Source organism: Micropterus dolomieu, linkage group LG07, assembly GCF_021292245.1.
Source record: "Micropterus dolomieu isolate WLL.071019.BEF.003 ecotype Adirondacks linkage group LG07, ASM2129224v1, whole genome shotgun sequence".
In the NCBI taxonomy this organism is placed as follows: domain Eukaryota; kingdom Metazoa; phylum Chordata; class Actinopteri; order Centrarchiformes; family Centrarchidae; genus Micropterus; species Micropterus dolomieu.
The window spans coordinates 31,722,174-31,739,558 of NC_060156.1; the positions used below are offsets into that span (position 1 = coordinate 31,722,174).

At 41.2% G+C, this 17,385-nt stretch overlaps 2 protein-coding genes across 2 annotated transcripts in view; both read right to left on the minus strand.

The window, feature by feature from the left end:
- LOC123973345 (interferon alpha/beta receptor 1a-like) overlaps window positions 1-444 on the minus strand; it is a 28,895-nt gene extending 28,451 nt beyond the window's left edge. The window contains exon 1 of the mRNA XM_046053283.1: window positions 275-444. Coding sequence (XP_045909239.1) covers window positions 275-332 — 58 coding nt within the window. The 5' untranslated portion in view covers window positions 333-444. The remainder of the gene's footprint in view (window positions 1-274) is intronic.
- Window positions 445-2,223: 1,779 nt separating this feature from the next.
- Window positions 2,224-17,385, minus strand: part of LOC123973351 (interleukin-10 receptor subunit beta-like) — a 29,533-nt gene continuing 14,371 nt past the window's right edge. Inside the window, exons 4-7 of the mRNA XM_046053295.1 lie at window positions 8,216-8,370; window positions 7,215-7,365; window positions 3,208-3,353; window positions 2,224-3,030 (exon numbers count right to left, since the gene is read on the minus strand). Of these exons, the coding sequence (XP_045909251.1) occupies window positions 2,848-3,030; window positions 3,208-3,353; window positions 7,215-7,365; window positions 8,216-8,370 (635 nt within the window). The 3' untranslated portion in view covers window positions 2,224-2,847. The remainder of the gene's footprint in view (window positions 3,031-3,207; window positions 3,354-7,214; window positions 7,366-8,215; window positions 8,371-17,385) is intronic.

The window sequence follows — 17,385 nt, forward strand, 5'->3', positions numbered from 1 at the left end:
TAACGTAATAACGTTACGCCATCAGATTGCCTAAAACAGGGGCTTTCCTAGAGGAATTGTTATACAGTAAGTTAACAACTGGTAGGGAAGCTAATAGTTAACGCCAGGCCTGTAGCTTAGCTAGGAGTAGTTACAGTGTGTAATACATTTATCAGAAAAACTCACATCTAATTCAAGTTAGCTACACCGACCAACAGACAACACTGCTAACGTTAACACACATCTGAAATACAAACAGAAGAACGTTAGCTAACTAGCCACCATGAAAACTCACCAGCGTCGAGGCACCAGAACAGCAAGCAGGCATACAGAGCAGCATACATGGTGGGCATTTTCGAGGCACTGACTGGTTTTCACGTGCTCGTTGTCTCTGTCCAGGCTCGGCTCGGACAAACTCGGTTCTCCGGTCTGACTGGCTCTATGAGATTGCGTTATGTGTCATGTGAAGAAAACGAAGTCGAATTAGTTCCGGTTGCTCTTTCAAAATAATAGCCACGTCGAAACAAAAATAAAGCACCTGAAACTGAATACTGACATTACACTATAGAAAAAGTGTGAAATAATATCACACGCGCCCATAACCTACAAACATATTTGGCCCTACACACACAGTATGTGGCAGACTACCTAATAACTTGAAAAGACACTGGCCATGTACAGACTGAGTGACCATGTCTCTGTTGACCAGAGGACAGCCTGAGCTGACACTGTGATGAGGGAGCTGTAGAGACAGAATATCTATCTAAATAAATAAAGATATAGGTAGATAATGACTTAAATTTACTTGTAATAACTTGTTATTTTAATAATGTATTTATTTAATTATTTTATCAATAAACACCTGCACTGATTCTGTCTTAAAATTGCATTACAATTGTACTGTATTGAGAGGATAGTTCAGGACTCACCTGAACCAGCCCTAACTATAAGCTTTATCAAAGAGGAAAGTCTTAAGCCTACTCTTAATGGAGGCGGTGTCTGCCTCCTGAACGCAAACTGGGATCTTACAGGTCAGAGTTAAGGTTAATGACTTTATGGCTTGTAATAGCATAATGAATACAATATTGTTTGTCTTTAATTCTCATGTTGTGATTATTGCAGATAAAATTTGTATAGATGTAAATGTTGATGTATTTTTTTATAATGTTCTTCATCTGATATACTGCATCTGACAGTTGTGCTAAGCCCGCACTGAAAGACTCATAACGCATTTAACATTTAGGCCCCAGTCAGTCAGCGTTAATGGCGTTCTATCTGAGAAGCAATTGTCATCCACAGGCTCACCGCAGGGGTGTGTCCTGTCCCCACTTTTGTATCTCCTATATACAAATGATTGTAGGAGTCACCACAATAACAGGTTTCTTCTGAAGTTTGCGGACAACACAGTTCTAGTCGGTCTGCTCCAGGACGGAGAGGTCGACCATGGGCCTGTTTTGAATGACTTTGTTGATTGGTGTGACCACCACTTCTTGAAGTTAAATGTCCTTAAAACTAAAAACGTTGTCATAGACTTCAGGAAAACCACTCAAACTCTCCAACAATAATCAAGGGCTCACCCAATAAGACAGTGGATTGTTACAAGTACCTAGGAACAGCTATTGACAAAAACTTGAACTTTGACCGTAACACTTCTGCTGTCTACAAGAAGGGTCTTCAGAGGCTTAGTTTTCTGCACAGACTGAATACTTTTAATGTGGACAAAATCTTTTATTTAATCAATTTGAACTTTTTGTTGCATAGCTTGGTATGGGAATTTTACGGTGCAAAGCAAAAATAAACTGTCAAACATTGTTAAGGTAGCCAGCAAAAAATCCCGTCAAAGTGTGGACAGGTCAGGTTACAGCAGCTCTGCAGCACTGTTTTGGGAGCACAGATTGGAGAGTGGTCAGAGAGGCCTCCACCCAGGAGAGGCACATGAGAAAATCTTTGGTACCCATCAGCATCAGTGATATCAGTGAGGTGAGGTGCCTACAGAGCCCAAAGGATTTTCATCCATTCAAATTCATCCTCAGCACTGCTCCACTGAATACAGTTTATTTCTGTTTATTTTTATAATTGCTTCTTTATTAATGTGTATTGTCTGCTACGTAGCAGAAGGGAATTAAAACCTCAGCTTCACTCACTCGAACTGGTTTTATTGTAACAAAACAAATCAACCTACCTACCTAGATATTGTTTGATGTCAGAATAAAACCAAACCACCAGAGACACACCAACTCATAGCACATTTTCAAATCATTCCTTTATTCATTTAGTTCAACTGAGGACAACATTAATGTGTAAACCTTTGAGCTGGACATTGTGTTAGCTTGGACAGAACGACTAACTTAGCCCTGTGAGATACCACGACAAACACACTTTCTGTTGCAGCTTCTCTTCTAAGAAAATCTTTATATTGCAAATTAAAACTATTTATGCTTCACAAATGTTCCCATTGAATGGCAGATTATGCAGTTTTTTGAAGTCCGCATTCATACTTTAACCCAGAATCATAGACGGTAAATTATGGATGGGCATCTAAGAGCACCATGGCAGCATAAATCCTTTAGTGTGGTCAGCTCCAATGGGCTGGCATGCTCCTTCAGTACAGTAGGTGGTAATAACTGGGGGCTACAGCAGGACTGTGTGATCAATCCTGTACCTTCACGTCTCTGTGGCTCTGCCATACAATCACTTCACAGTAGCACCTGCTCCAAGGAATAATATTGGACTGCTGAAGAATTTGTTGCAATAAAACTGAGTCAAGTCATCATTGTTTCTCAGTGTCTTTAATGTCCCAACTGCCTGCAGCCTGCAGATTGGCTCTTCTCTATTGCTCCTGTGTTTTTCAGCCTCACCCTCTTCCCACTATCTTTTCCCTATTGTGCTGTCAGGCTGTTTGCTGCAGCTAGTCCCTGTTGCCTCCAGAGGGCTCCCTTCCTCCACAGTCCCGTTGTCTGAGATGATGCTGACTGGATGGTAGATTTCTTCAGGTGGGTGGGAGTTCTGCATGGCTAGGTACACAGGTGATATGGGGGGCGCCAGCAGGTACTGGGGGGCAATGTAAGGTGCAACACTTTTTTTTTACTGCATGAATACACATATGCATATAGTTGAAATCAATTTTGCAGACAGATTCACCCAGACTTGTGACTTGCATCATTACATTACGCTACAAACTACCTTTCGCACACACAAATCCATGCAGATACATATCAACATACAAACCTCTTTAAAGTGCTGAGGCAGTGAATCTTTTGGGCAGAGAAAGTGGGATATACTTTTCCGATACACCACTGCAATCACCACCAGAGCCACTGCCACTGCCATGATGACAAACGTCACAACAGCTGCCACCCATGGAGCTCCGCTTTCTGCAAAGAAATCAGAAAAGGCGGCCATCTGTAATTAAAAGTAGAAGCACATTTTAACTTTCTGCTGCTTGTTGTCACACCCTGGAGAATTTTGATTGCCCTTATCCACAGCAGAACAGGAGGTCAGTGCAAAACTCAACATACGTCCCAACTAGTGATGTTGAAATGTATGTTACAATGAAATGTAACACCCACTGTTACACACTCTTTTAAGATTTTTTAAGTCTTTATTCAATTTCTCCACTACAGTAAGCAGTTTGGTCTCTGTTACAGACAACATGTCCCACAATGCTATTTCCCCATTTACGTAGACTAATGGCAGCATGCTAAAATGCTAATGTTCAGCAGGTGTAATGTTTACCATCGTCATCATCGTAGGCTGGCAGGTAGCGTGTCTTTTTTTATATGTATGTATGTATGTATGTATGTATGTATGTATGTATGTATGTATGTATGTATGTATGTATATATATATATACACACACACACACACACACACACACACACATACATATATATACATATATATATATATATTTCAGGCCGCTACAGTAAGGACTCAGCCCTGTACATGGGGCACGGGACTCTACTAGCTGAGCTGAGCTGGTAGAGTACCGTGCCCCAACACTTCATAATTAATGTTGTGAGTTCTTCAACTTCAGAGACCCTTATTAAGGATCCAAGCAGCAAAGCTGCTGGAGCCCTATTGTTTTTGTTCTCCTTCTTCTTCTTCGCTAAAAGTGTTTGGGCAGCAAAAACGGCTGCACAAAAACTCACCAAAATTGGCACGTAGGTTGCAAATTCCACCCATGGCCCTCATAGACCTCATGGTGGCGCTATAACAATCATCTTCACATTTTTTGCAATTATCTCGAAAACGGCTTTGTTTAGAGAATATAAGACTTTTTATGACTTTTCTCAAAAACCTATTTTTGCCAACTCGTCCCAGACGATTTCGCCAATCAATCTGAAACTTTGCCAGGATCATCCACAGATGTTGCTGATCAAAAGTTATCAAAAGAATTTTGATACATCAATCTGTTTTTTCATAAATTTTACATAAATCTTCACATGTGACGTCACTACCTCAACTATAAAACTAAGAGCTCAACTAAGAGCCTCTCACCAGTAGCTCAGTCAGTAAGTCACCTAATCAGGAGATCTGAAGTTCCAGGGTTCCAATCCCCACGTGACCAAGTCAGACTTGCTAACAGTGTTCAGATTCTAGTGAGTCTAAGGTCTCCATTTTATTTGGATCCCGTGACATTTTATTTTTATATATCTCTGCTTAAAAGAGTTTGTGCAGCTTAAACTTCTAAACTGGAACAAATGTTGCAGGTGGGCTGAACATCACCCAGTGCTCAGGTACATATAATGACACTCTCTGATCTCAAGGTGATGCTGTAAAAAATCAAGTTTGTGTTTCCCCATTTATCTCAAAGTCCAAATTCTTTCATCACTTTATTCTCATAAGTTGTCTGCGTTTTTTCTTCTCTGAAAATGTCAAATGTTGCATTTTTCACGACTTGCTTGGATCCCGATCATTGCCGCTTGTGGCTATATTTAGAAATTAGATTTTGAGATCATGGGTTTGTTTCCGCTTCCTTCTCATTCCGCTTGTCCTCTTGTGTTTCTGCCATCGCTACCATCTGAAGAAGTCACTGACGATGTAAGTTTAATATTACTGCAATAAGTTCAGTAAGGGTGGCATTGGTGCAGTGGATAAGATACAAGCCTGTTGTTGGCAGACCTGGGTTCAAATCCTAAGCAAGATACTCCGAAAGCATGCAATGTGACATTTACAGCGGGTAAAATAAGTATTAAATACGTGACCATTTTTCTCATTTATTACACTCTTTTCACCAGATGTTGGTAACAACCCAAGTAATTCATACATACAAAAATACAAAACAAGTTATTTGTAATAATGTGTCTTCATATCTTGACGGTTCCGTGGGCCTCTTCTATGGACTCCGATCTTAAGTTCTTTTCCATTGATTTTCTTCAAGCAGCTTTATTTGCATTATCTGAAACCAGTTAAAAGTTTCCTGTGTGTTTCCAAGCATTGTCTTGCTGAAATGTCCACCCTCGTTTCCCCTTCATCTTCCTGGTAGATTGATGCAGATTTTTATGAAGAATGTCTCATTTTCCATTCATCCTTCCTTCGGGTGATGTACAGTGCCATCTGTCCCCCAAACATGGTGTGTATTGAGTTCAATGTTGCTCTCATCTGACCAGACTGTATTCTCCCAGTATTTCACAAGCTTGTCCAAATGTTCTGCAGCAAACTTTAACTAACCTTCAGCATGCTTTTTCTTCAGCAATGGGGTCTTGCGTGGTGAGTGTGCATACATGCCATGGCGGTTGAGTGCATTACTGTTGTTGTGTTATTGTTGTCTTTGAAACAATTGGAACTGCCGATTCCAGGTCTTTCTGAAGCTCTCCACAAGTGGTCCTTGGCTCTTGGACAACTCTTCTGATAATTCTTTTCACTCCTCTGTCAGAAATCTTGTAAGGGGCACCTGGTCATGGCCAGTCTATGGTGAAATAAACTGTGGAGTGGATAAGATGCATGCCTCTGGTGTGGGAGACCTGGGTTTAATTCCCACTGTGAGATATCCACCAATGTGTCCCTGAGCAAGACACTTAACCCCCAGTTGAAAGGTGTGCGACCTTTGACATATAGCAACTGTCAAATCGCTTTGGATTAAAAGCGTCAGCTAAATGAGTAAATGTAACGTAAAATGAAATGATGTTCTTTCCACTTCCAGATTATGGTGCTCACTGGAACACTCAGAAGTTTATGAATCCTCTGTAACCAGTGCCATCAGTATGTTTTGCAACAATAAGGTTGCTAAGGTCTTGAGAGAGCTCTTTGCTTTTACCCATCATGAGAAGTTCCTTGTGTGACACCTCGGCAATGACAAACCCTTTTATAGGCCATCAGCTGGGACTAAACCAGCTGATATTAATGGGGCAGGATTGCTTTCTAATTACTGATGGATCTCAACTGGTGTCTTCGCTTTCCATGCTTTTTGCACCTTCTTTTCTTCATTTGTTCAATACTGTTTTACCTTTCCCTGTCATTTGACATTATTACACATAACTTAATTTCTGAACTTATTTGTTTTGTTTTTTTGTATGGATTACTTGGTTTGTTAGCAATATCTGGTGAAAATCTCCTGTCAATAGCACCTTTAGAAATGTTTACTGAGCAAAATGGTGATGTGTTCAATACTTATTTTACATGCTGTAAAGTCGCTTTAAATAAAAATGTCAGCTAAATGAATAAATGTATGTATGTTCATTTAGCAGAAGATCTCGCTTCTCTTTGTATTTCAAGACATCACATTGTCTGGTCAATGTGAAGTGTATTCATTGTACCATTGTGTGTCTGTTTCAGAAATTAGCCTGTTCAAACTTGCCTCGTTAAGTGTTAAGCTAACTGGCTAGCTTAGCTAGCTGACTCTTTTGCTGTGAATACAGTATCGTGAGGGGGGCACGAAATGTCTGTAACAAACAGAATGGCATCCATTTTTTGACAATACATCCAGTAGATGTGAGTAATTTTCATTCCGGACCAAAGGGGGAGGATGGACCAACCGACCAAACAACACTGCCATCCCACCAGCCCTGCCACCAGCATGGCAAAAAATCTGTTTACATCAGTCTTTAGTAGTAATTCTAATCTAGTTAATATATGACTTGCAGGCCCCGGTCTCCTGCTTGCTACCATGACTTGCAGTAGAAATCATTTCAGATGGTGATGAAAATCAGCATTAGGAGGCTAATCAGCATTAAGTTTATTTGTCCTTACAAATAAAAGCATTGCTGCCTTTGTTGCTTGCAAAAGATCCTTACCATTGGTGGTGCTCGCACAGACACGTTTGCTGGGCTTGCTGGGGTTGGGGTTCCTCTCGGTGTTGATTTGGACTTGGACGCAGTACTTGGTCCAGTGTTCCAGGTCATTTAGAACCATCCGGTTTTGATGTATGTTGCTAAGGCTTCTGGCCTGTAGGAAGCAACAGATAAGTGGTCATGTGTGTGGCCTGGTTTACCCATGATGGCTTGCAGCAGTTAGGCCACCGCAGAGGTTGCAGGATGATTAGAGAGAGAAAGGGGGACCCTATGCAAAGACAGCTTAAAATGCAGTTCATCTACACAGATGTTTGAAACGGCTTCTCTTCATTTTGTTTACCAACGCTAATGTCTGACCTTTCACTACGGATTCCTATTGTTTGTCTGACACTTAAATATAAACATGTTTGCATTTACATTTATTCATTTTAGCTGACACTTTTACCCAAAGCAACTTACAATTGTTATACATGTCAGAGGTCGCACACTTCTGGAGCAATTAGGGGTGAAGTGTCTCTCTTACACCAAAGGCATAGTCTTATCCATTGCACCATCACCACCCCTACTGCAAAGTGGTTACTTCACTACAAGGATAGCAGTCCCTTCGCTCATACCACATACACCTGTTGATATATTATAAATAAGTATACAATATATTTATACTAAAACAATTTGGTACTACCATTTCTGATACTCTGTGCTTCAAACACACAGGTCAGTACAAAAAGTTCTAGCATTATCATCTATTCAAATTGTTTGGTGGAAAATATATTGCCCTCTTAGTGTTTGTTATTGTTCTCACATTACATAACATTCTTCATGCCAATTCAATACACCTCAACCTGTCAAACGTATGACAGATATATTTATCATGGATGGCCAAGCAAGGAATCAGAAACTCGAACCTAATTGTTAATAATGTTAGCATCTTTCCAGTGTGCCACACAAGAACCATAGCAGTATAAGATCCACTCATAAACAGCACTTAAACCAATGCATCCCACCTTTTTAATCTGGTCGTACTTCCAGTAGGTGATGTTGTAGGTGGGTAAGGAGTAAACATCCCTGAGAGACGAGGTCTTGAACACTGGATCTACAATGGTGACTTCAATAGTAGCCCCATTGGAGAAGAGAGTGACAGTGGGTGAACCAATGATGGCTGAGGAAGAGAAAAAGGAGAGTGGAAAAACATGAAGAGGAAACTGTTCTTCCAAAGCTAACCAATCTAAAGCCTTCTGGCAAAGCAATAGGTTGTTGGAGTGAAATAAGACAATGACAATTAAACCCACCTCTGACATGTCATCAGTAGGGACAAAAAGGTGTAATTTGACAATGATACACTGATATTTAACAGATTTAATCATTAGCGATCATTGGTGATCACAAAGAAATTAAAATCATTACCCAACCAGAGAGTCTGAAAGAATGGAGACCTCCGCAACAAAGAGTTACTACTGCCACTGCTCAACATCAGCAACACCAAGAAGTTAATCGTTGATTTTAGGAAAAAGGAGACAAAGACACACATTCTTGTCTACATCAGAGGAGCTGAGGTGAAGCAGGTGAACAGTCGAAATCAGCAACAAAGAGAACCTGACATCTCACATCTCCACGCTGGTGAAGAAACCTCAGAAACGACTGTATTTCTAGAGGAAGCTTAAGAGAAGGAGCAACAGAAAGCATCCTGACTGGAACCATCACTAACATGGGATGTGCACGGCCCAGGACCGGAGGGCTCTGCAGCGGGTGATTAAAACTGCTCAGAAGATCATTGGTACCCATCTCCTGAGCATCAGTGATATCAGTGAGGTGAGGTGCCTGCAGAGACCAAAGGATCCTAAAGGACAGTACCCACCCAGTCACAGCCTGTTCACACACGCTAGACACACTGCTGTCTTCAATCCCAGAGCATGATTGTCCCCTACTTGTCCTCGGTGACAGGAACATTCACTTTGACAATTCAAACTCAGTAGATTTCCTGTCTCTGATTCAGTCCTTTGATCTAACACGGGTTCTCAACCCCCCGACCCACAAAGCTGGCAAGGTGCTTGACCTCGTTCTTGTCCGAAACTGTGCCACAGAGTGCCTAACAGTCACACCTCTACATGTGTCTGACCACTATTTCATTCAGTTCACAGTATGCCTACAGGAAAAGCCCATTCTTCCAACACCATTGGTTTCACACCACCGCAACCTCCGCAACCTGTCTCCCACTCACTTTGCCTCAGTGGTAGCTTCTGCTCTACCCTCCCTCAACACATTTTCCTCACTTGAGGTCAATGATGCCACAAAATCTCTGTGCTCTACACTAAGCTCGTGCCTGGATAGCCTGTGTCCTCTATCCACCAAGCTGTGGCTAACTGATACCATCCGTGGGCTCCGTACTGATCTCAGAGCGGCTGAAAGAAAATGGAGAAAAACCAAAGACCCCGCCGACCTTAAGGGCTACCAATTGCTCCTATTCTCCTTCTCAACAAGCATCAGTGCTGCCAAAACTGCGTTCTATAATGACAGAATAAGCAGTGCCACTGACTCAAGGAAATTATTTTCCACTACATCTTTTCCTCTGCCCTCCCAGGTCAGTGGTTGTTCACTCTCCTCGTTTACTCCTCTCACAGAGAGCAAAGTATCAGAACTCTTGTCCCGTAGCTGTCCAACTACATGCCGACTGGACCAGATTCCTACGAAACCACTTTCAAAAGGGCTCGGGTTAGACCCTTGCTCAAAAAGCCCTCACTTGACACTGTCTCGGCGCAGATCACGGACTGTCTATCGGACATATCTGCATGGATGAAGGATGCCACCTTCAACTAAACCTCTCTAAGACTGAACTCTTGGTCATTCCAGCCAAGCAATCTATCCACCATAACATCAAACTACAAATTGACTCCTCAACCATCACTCCAAACAGGGTGGTGAGAAACATGGGTGTCATGATTGATGACCAGCTGTCCTTTTCAGACCATGTTGCTGCTGTCTCTAGGTCATGCCGCTTTGCTCTATACAACATAAGGAAAATCAGGCCCTACCTCACTCAGTACGCCACCCAGCTTCTGGTACAGGCCATGCTTATCTCTCGCATCGACTAATGCAATGCCCTCCTAGCAGGTCTTCCAGCTTGTGTGGTGAAACCCTTACAAATGGTTCAGAACGCAGCAGCGCGTCTGGTTTTTGATCAGCCCAAAAGGACTCATGTCACTCCATTACTCAGTGACCTCCACTGGCTCCCCGTGGCCTCCAGAATCAAATTCAAGTCACTAATGCTTGCATACAGAGTAACTACTGGGTCTGCATCCATCTACCTAAACTCCATAATACAAACTTACGTTCCTTCTCGGCCGCTACGCTCCTCCAATGAACGCCGCCTGGCTCTGCCATCCCTTCACACAAAGCAATCCCAGTCCCTGTTCTCATCTGTGACACCACGATGGTGGAACGAGCTACCACACGCCATCAAAGCAGGGGCGTCCCTCTCTAACTTCAAGAAGCTCTTGAAAACTCATCTCTTCCGAGAACCTTCCTAACCTCTAACATGCACTTCCTGTGCTCTTCTTCTTCTATCCCCTACAATGATTTTTTCTTGATTGCACTTTTTGCTTTGATTGCACTTTTTGTAACTCTTTCTTTCTTCCCTAGGTATCTACCCCATTGATGTGATATGTACTGTGAGCTCTTGCATGTATTGTCAGTTGTAGATCTGTAGTTGATGCTCTGTAGATGCTTGTATGTTGTTCCTCAAATGTAAGTCGCTTTGGATAAAAGTGTCTGCCAAATGAGTAAATGTAAATGTAAGAGATATAGAAGTTTCTGCTGCCACACCACCAGACTGCAGAGCAGCTTTTCCCCCCAAGCTATCAGACTCTTCAACTCTAATTCATCCTCAGCACTGAACCATGTAAAATTTTATTTCTATCTACTTTTAGTGCTCCAGCAGTGAAGCACTATTGTTTTTGTTCTCATTATTCCTTCTTTCTTTCTTCTTTTTCTCCACTAAAAGTGTTTGGGCAGCAGAAAATGGCACTCATAGACCTCATGGTGGTGCTATAAAAATCAACTTTATGTTTTTGCAATTGTCTCAAACAGCTGCGTTTAATCTCTTCAGTGGTCTTCTGCTCTAAAAATGTCAAATTATAAGACTTTTTTGTGAACTCGTCCCAGACGATTTTGCCAATTGACCTGAAACTTTTTTTTTTCATAAATTTTTACTTTTGTGTAGACCCTAGATTGTACAAAATTCGGTTTGTACAATCTAGGGTCACGATTCAGCTGATGCATAAAATTTGGTAATGATTGCCCAAAGTAGGGGTGGCTCATTACAAGAAACATACATTTCTAGACATTTCTCATTCCAAACTTCAATAAATCTATCGTACGTCCTAGAGAGCTGAAATTCTTTCAGCACATCCACTGATTTGTGACAAATGTTTGCCTCACTGTATCCTATGGTCAATTCAGAAATCAGTCACTCTGTTTTTCAGAATTTGCTAATATGCTAATTCAATTAACAGAATTTGCTAATTCAATTAATATCTATATCTCTACAAGTCTTCAAACGCTACCAAAATCAACACAGGCATTCTATATGGCTGATATCAAGTGTTGCAAAGGAGTCTAACAGTGAGTCTGCAGTGATATTCAGTATCTCGCTATAAATTGTATAGTATGCACAACATTTTCTTTTTTGCTCAGTTTTGGATCAAATGCCATCAAAATAATTAACGACACACCCAAAACCAGCAGATGTGTGATTTTTTTCAGAATTTTCTCACCAGCATTTTGACTGTTATAAGCGTTTTATGTCAGGCACATGTGACGCCCCTACCTCAACTTGTGTCACCTACCATCAAAATGGAATTAATTAACTGGTCACTCAGGTATTGACAAGATTTTCACCCAGAAATGTGCTTCACCTGGTGAGCCAAACTGTCCCAGTGGAACATTCCCTGCAGGGAATTTTATTTGGATCCTGTGACACTTTCTTATATTTCTCTGAGTCTCAGTGTTTGTGCAGCCTAAATGTAAATGCTCCGTACTTATATAGCGCCTTTCTAGTCTTTTCGACCACTCAAAGCGCTTTTTTACATTACATCTGCATTCACCAGTCACACACATTTATACACTGAGCCTAAGTGCTCAAACGGAAACTAACATTCACACACATTCAATTCGGGGGTTCAGTATCTTGCCCAAGGACACTTCCACACGCAACCAGGGGGAGCCAGGGATTGAACCGCCGACCTTCCGATTAGCCAAACCGCTCTACCTCCTGAGCCACAGCCGCTCCAAACTAAACACAAATGTTGCAGGTGGGTTGAACATGTCACCCAGTAGTCAGGTACATATAATGACACTTTGTGATCCCAAGGTGATGCTGTTAAAATCAAGTTTGCGTTTTTCGCAATAATCTTTCATCACTTTAATGTCTTAAATCATCTGCATCTGTTCTTCTCCTATATTTGTATATAACGTTTGTTTTGTGAGTAGCATGAAGGGAACTTGATCTCGTTCTACAACCCTGTGTTATAAAATGATAACCTCGATCTAACTTGTACAATCTTTGGTAATGACAAAACAAAAAAGTTGCGTACTACAAAACAAAAAGTTTCTCCCCTCATTGGTACAAAGACGACACAGGCATGGGGTTAGGGTTAGTTCATTTTTCAATGGCATTAAAAAGAAGCAGTATGTGTGTATGTTTTGGATATAAAGCTGTGTTTACAGCAGTTTAGTTAAAGTTCCCTTCACACACCAGTGTTGACTTGATTACTAATTTTAACAAGGTTAACCCTTTCCAGCTCAGACCACTGATACGGAGTGTGCACTGCCGAAGGTGGCCTTGAGCAAGCCGCTGAACCACCAATTGTTCGGGGCACCGTACCAAGTGGCAGCCGCCTCACTCTGACATCTCTTCATGTGTTGTCCCTATAGGTCCTGTCTGTGTGTGCATTTCAGACCTGTGTGTAAAATACTAACAACAGTGGGATTAATAGAGTGTATTTATCTATTGTCCAAAGTGTCTTAGTTCCAAGCCCAAACCATAACCCCCCCCCCCCCCCCCCCCCCCCCCTCCACCAAACTTTACACTTGGCACAATGCAGGCAAGTACCGTTCTCCTGAAAACCCAACAAAACCCAGACTCATCACTCCAGAGAACACGTCACCTCTGCTCTTGCGCTCTGCTTTACACCATTGCATCTGAAGCTCTGCATTGCACATGTAAAGCTTGGCCATGGAAACCCATTCCATGAAGGCCACACGACGTTTAGAGGTTCGTAGATATTGACTGCAAAATGCTGGTGACCTCAGCGTGCACCTCAGCGTGCACCTCAGCGTGCACCTCAGCATGCACCGACCCTGCTCTGTGATTTTATGTGGCCTAGCTGCTGTTGTTAGCTCAGCTAGCTGTGCAACCACTGGTCATATTAGCTCACTCTGCCCGTACTGGGAGCTCAGAGAACAGGGGGAGTGTTAGTGTTTACCATAGACCAGTTTAGCGATGCTAAATGAAAGCTGTTGTTTGATAGCTTTAGCCTGAGGCTGGCTGTAATCACCGATAGACGTGAGTTGTTTCCCCTGTCAGTGGTGTGAAATATGTAGTTGGATTAATTTCATGTCGCCTACTTATTCTCCAGCCTGTGGTTTGGCTTTTCTGGTTACGTTTGTGAGACAATCAGCTGATCATTAATTGGCTAATAAAAGGCAGCTTCCCACATAAAAGTTCAGATCAGCCAGCTAAACCTTTACTGCCCTGGTAGAAAAAATATGTTGTTGGATTGTAATTTAATGTAGTACAGCGCTCTGTTATGGCTTTGCAACGTGGACAGAAATATGCCTTTACCTTCCTGAGACAAACCACTGATGAATATAATGAAACGGTAACAGCAGGGAAGCTCAGATCAGCAGCTAAACTTCACATTTTACTTAAAGTGGAGAGGAGCCTTGATCCTCACCTGACTATGCCTTTGTAAACTTCAAGTATTATGTGATTTATAATGGACTGTGGTGAAGAAACAGTGAGGCTCACATTGTCCTGTTATCTGTAAGTGATCATACTTGATGCACTAGACTGAGATTTTCTTTACTTTGGTATGTTAGTCCAGATGAGCCAACCCTCCCAAGATGTTACAAAAAGTATGATTACAGTAAAGTAAAATACTGTATTACAGGAGTATGAGACATCATGTAACACTTCATTTCTTGATGTGGCTGTTGTTTAATGAACAAGTAACAATAGTATTCACAGTAACATATGGTTTTACTGAAGAATCCAGTAAATATATTTCTTAATATATCAATGTAAGACACCTGATTTCTTGACTGGCAACTGTGCCATCTCACTGTCCTGTAACTATAATAAAAAATATCCTCAGAACTGCCGCTTCATTACATCATTTATTTTGACTTAATCTCAGATGTTGAGCGAAGTTTGCGGTGTTGCCAACACATATCACACACAAGTCCGATTCATACAAAATTTCGGTCATTTGTTCCCCATGTGTCCCTGATAACACCTGAAAAATTTGCAATTCAGACTAAAGGTGGCTCTATAATCAAAGTTCAAACACCGTGAGAAAATCCTATTCATTTCAATGGCATTTTGAACCAAAGGACATTTTGCCTCATTTTGAATAAGCGACAGTACATCGCACATTCAAAAACCTTATGTCTACGTGTTTGAGGGGTGCTGCCAATTTGTATGATATAGGACACGCCTCTGTGCGATGATGTTTTCTTTTCACTAAATCGCAAAAAACTGATGCTATAAAAAAAGAAGTGATGTCTTATCTTAGGTTAGGCATGTCCGATGTACACCAAACTTGGGTACCTTATGTGGCTGTAGGTCTCTAGGTGGCGCTATTAATCGTATATCAAATAACACTCCCATAGACATACATTCATTTTGTATCTTCATAGCCGCAAGTCCCTTTAATTTCAAACTCTGGTCGTTTATTCACCACGGCCCCCCCATGGTGGGGCGTCCGGGTCGACTTGTGCGGCCTCCTCCCCGCTTACAACTGCTTGCAGTTCTGGGGCCGTATTACAAAAAGTTCCTAACTGGCAGATCCTATCCTAACTGCTTGGTAACGGCCATTAAAGATTAACAGTTCCTAAGTCAATATTCCTTTCCTAACTTTAGATAAGAAAAGTGTATGACAGAAGTATCCTAACTTTGTAAAATCTTAAATAAACTCTCTGTTAAGCTGTCCTAACTTTACTTTTCCACCAGGTAGTGTTTACTAACTCTTTAATTGCTTTTACAAAATCAACAAAATGTCAAAAGGCGGAACTTAGTTGATTCTACCGATGCATTTGGTGACAAAACACTCGTGAGTAGAAAGGCTGTAGGCGATGTAACGCTAGATAATGTCTCATTATGTAACATAAAGTAAAGGTTTGAAATAGGATCCTAATGCAAGTGTTTGTTAGGGGGAGATCGTTAAATTCATGAAACAGACTACATGAAAAACATGATGAAGTTAGCCTGCAGCCTTTATTATTATTTGCTTTTTTCATTATTAGAGCCACCAGCGGTTTTCCTCTGCTCTTTGGATACAACAGCTGCCTGTGCCTTCATATCACCGTAAATGGACTTATTTTCTTTTTAATAGCATCAACGCTGGACGTCGGATATGCGGCGGAGACTGTGTCCGCTATTTTAGCCCACTCTCTCTCTTTAACCTCCTGAGTTAAGCGATTTCTCGACAGAGGTTATAAACACCTCTAAGTCACCTGACTTGAAGTTCAATGATAGTTGTTTCTGCTCCATTTTCAGTTTATGATTCATTCAAAAACATGACCAAAAAACAACGAAAAAAGCCGTATAACTCGGCGAAATGAGTAGTGGTATCGGTTGCTAGGTAACAGACATAAAAGTTAATAACTGATGTTGGATAGAGTATTTAGGATTTCCTAACCTGAAATAAGACAGGATTCCTAAAGTTAGTTAGGATTTGCTTCTTTAATACCAAATTGAGAAGACTCTTCCTATCTTAACTTAAGACTTAAGATAGGACCTTTCTGTAATACGGCCCCATTTCTTTTTTTCTTCCGTAAAGAAAACTCATAATGCAGCCTAGATGGTTAAGTGGTACAGACGCAAAACTCATAAGGTAGATTCAGGTCACCGCAATGAACTCAGGCGCAAAAATTCATGCACTTTTACCTCTAGGGGCGCTAGAAGCAAAGTCAACGCATTTGGGCATGGAACTCCCGCATACTCAGGCGCAAAAACCTTATATCCACGCGTTTGGGGGTTCGAGCTGAATCTTGTGGTAGGCCACGGCAGATTTCAGTCTATAATTTTTTCCCTGCAAAATTGCAAAAACTGAAAAATCTATTTTGATTAACTCCTCTGAAAACGCAAGTTTGATCGGCACTAAACTTGGCACGGATCATCTCTGGACCAAGCTGAAAAAGGTAGAGCTCCCTAGATTGATTCGTCACCATGTTATGTGGCATGCCCCCCCTGAGAGGCTGTGCAAGATTTGGTGCAATCAGCCCCTAGGTGGCACTATTTAAAACAAAATATTTGTTCTTCTATAATAGAGCTGCACGATTTAGAGAAAAAGTCATACTGCGATTATTGTGTACGATTACAATGGAACAAATGGTACTATTAGTCTACTTGCTTAATTATCAAGGAATGCATGAAATACTGACATTTTGAAATGTGTATTTCTCAACTTGAACAAAGAAACAATATTTATAACAATAACTAGTAAAACAGAGGAGGTGGACAGAAGCAGCAAATATTGGCACACTGGCATCGGCTCAGTGTACATCTGTCTAATGAAGAGTGTTTATCCGCAACCAGGAACTGTACACGAGTGTATTAAATAAAGAATACATAACAATAATATATTAAATACTACATTCATTAGAATTTCATATAATAGTATACTTTTACATTGGTCTGTAATTTGTTAATGCTAAGTACTAACTTGTCAATAATCATATTGTTCAACATTTGAAAATTTGCTGTAGTTCGTCAAACCTTTTTTAACGTCCCGCCCCATCCGGGCTGTGATTGGTCGGTTAGTGAATAGTGAAACTTACAGGCACGTCGGCTTTATGAAAAGTTTAGCAACAAAAGGCACTGATACAGCTAACGTTAAATGGCCAAAGCTTCCTTATATTGTCCCTGTTTTCTGCTGTCTTACTGCTTCAGCTGCTG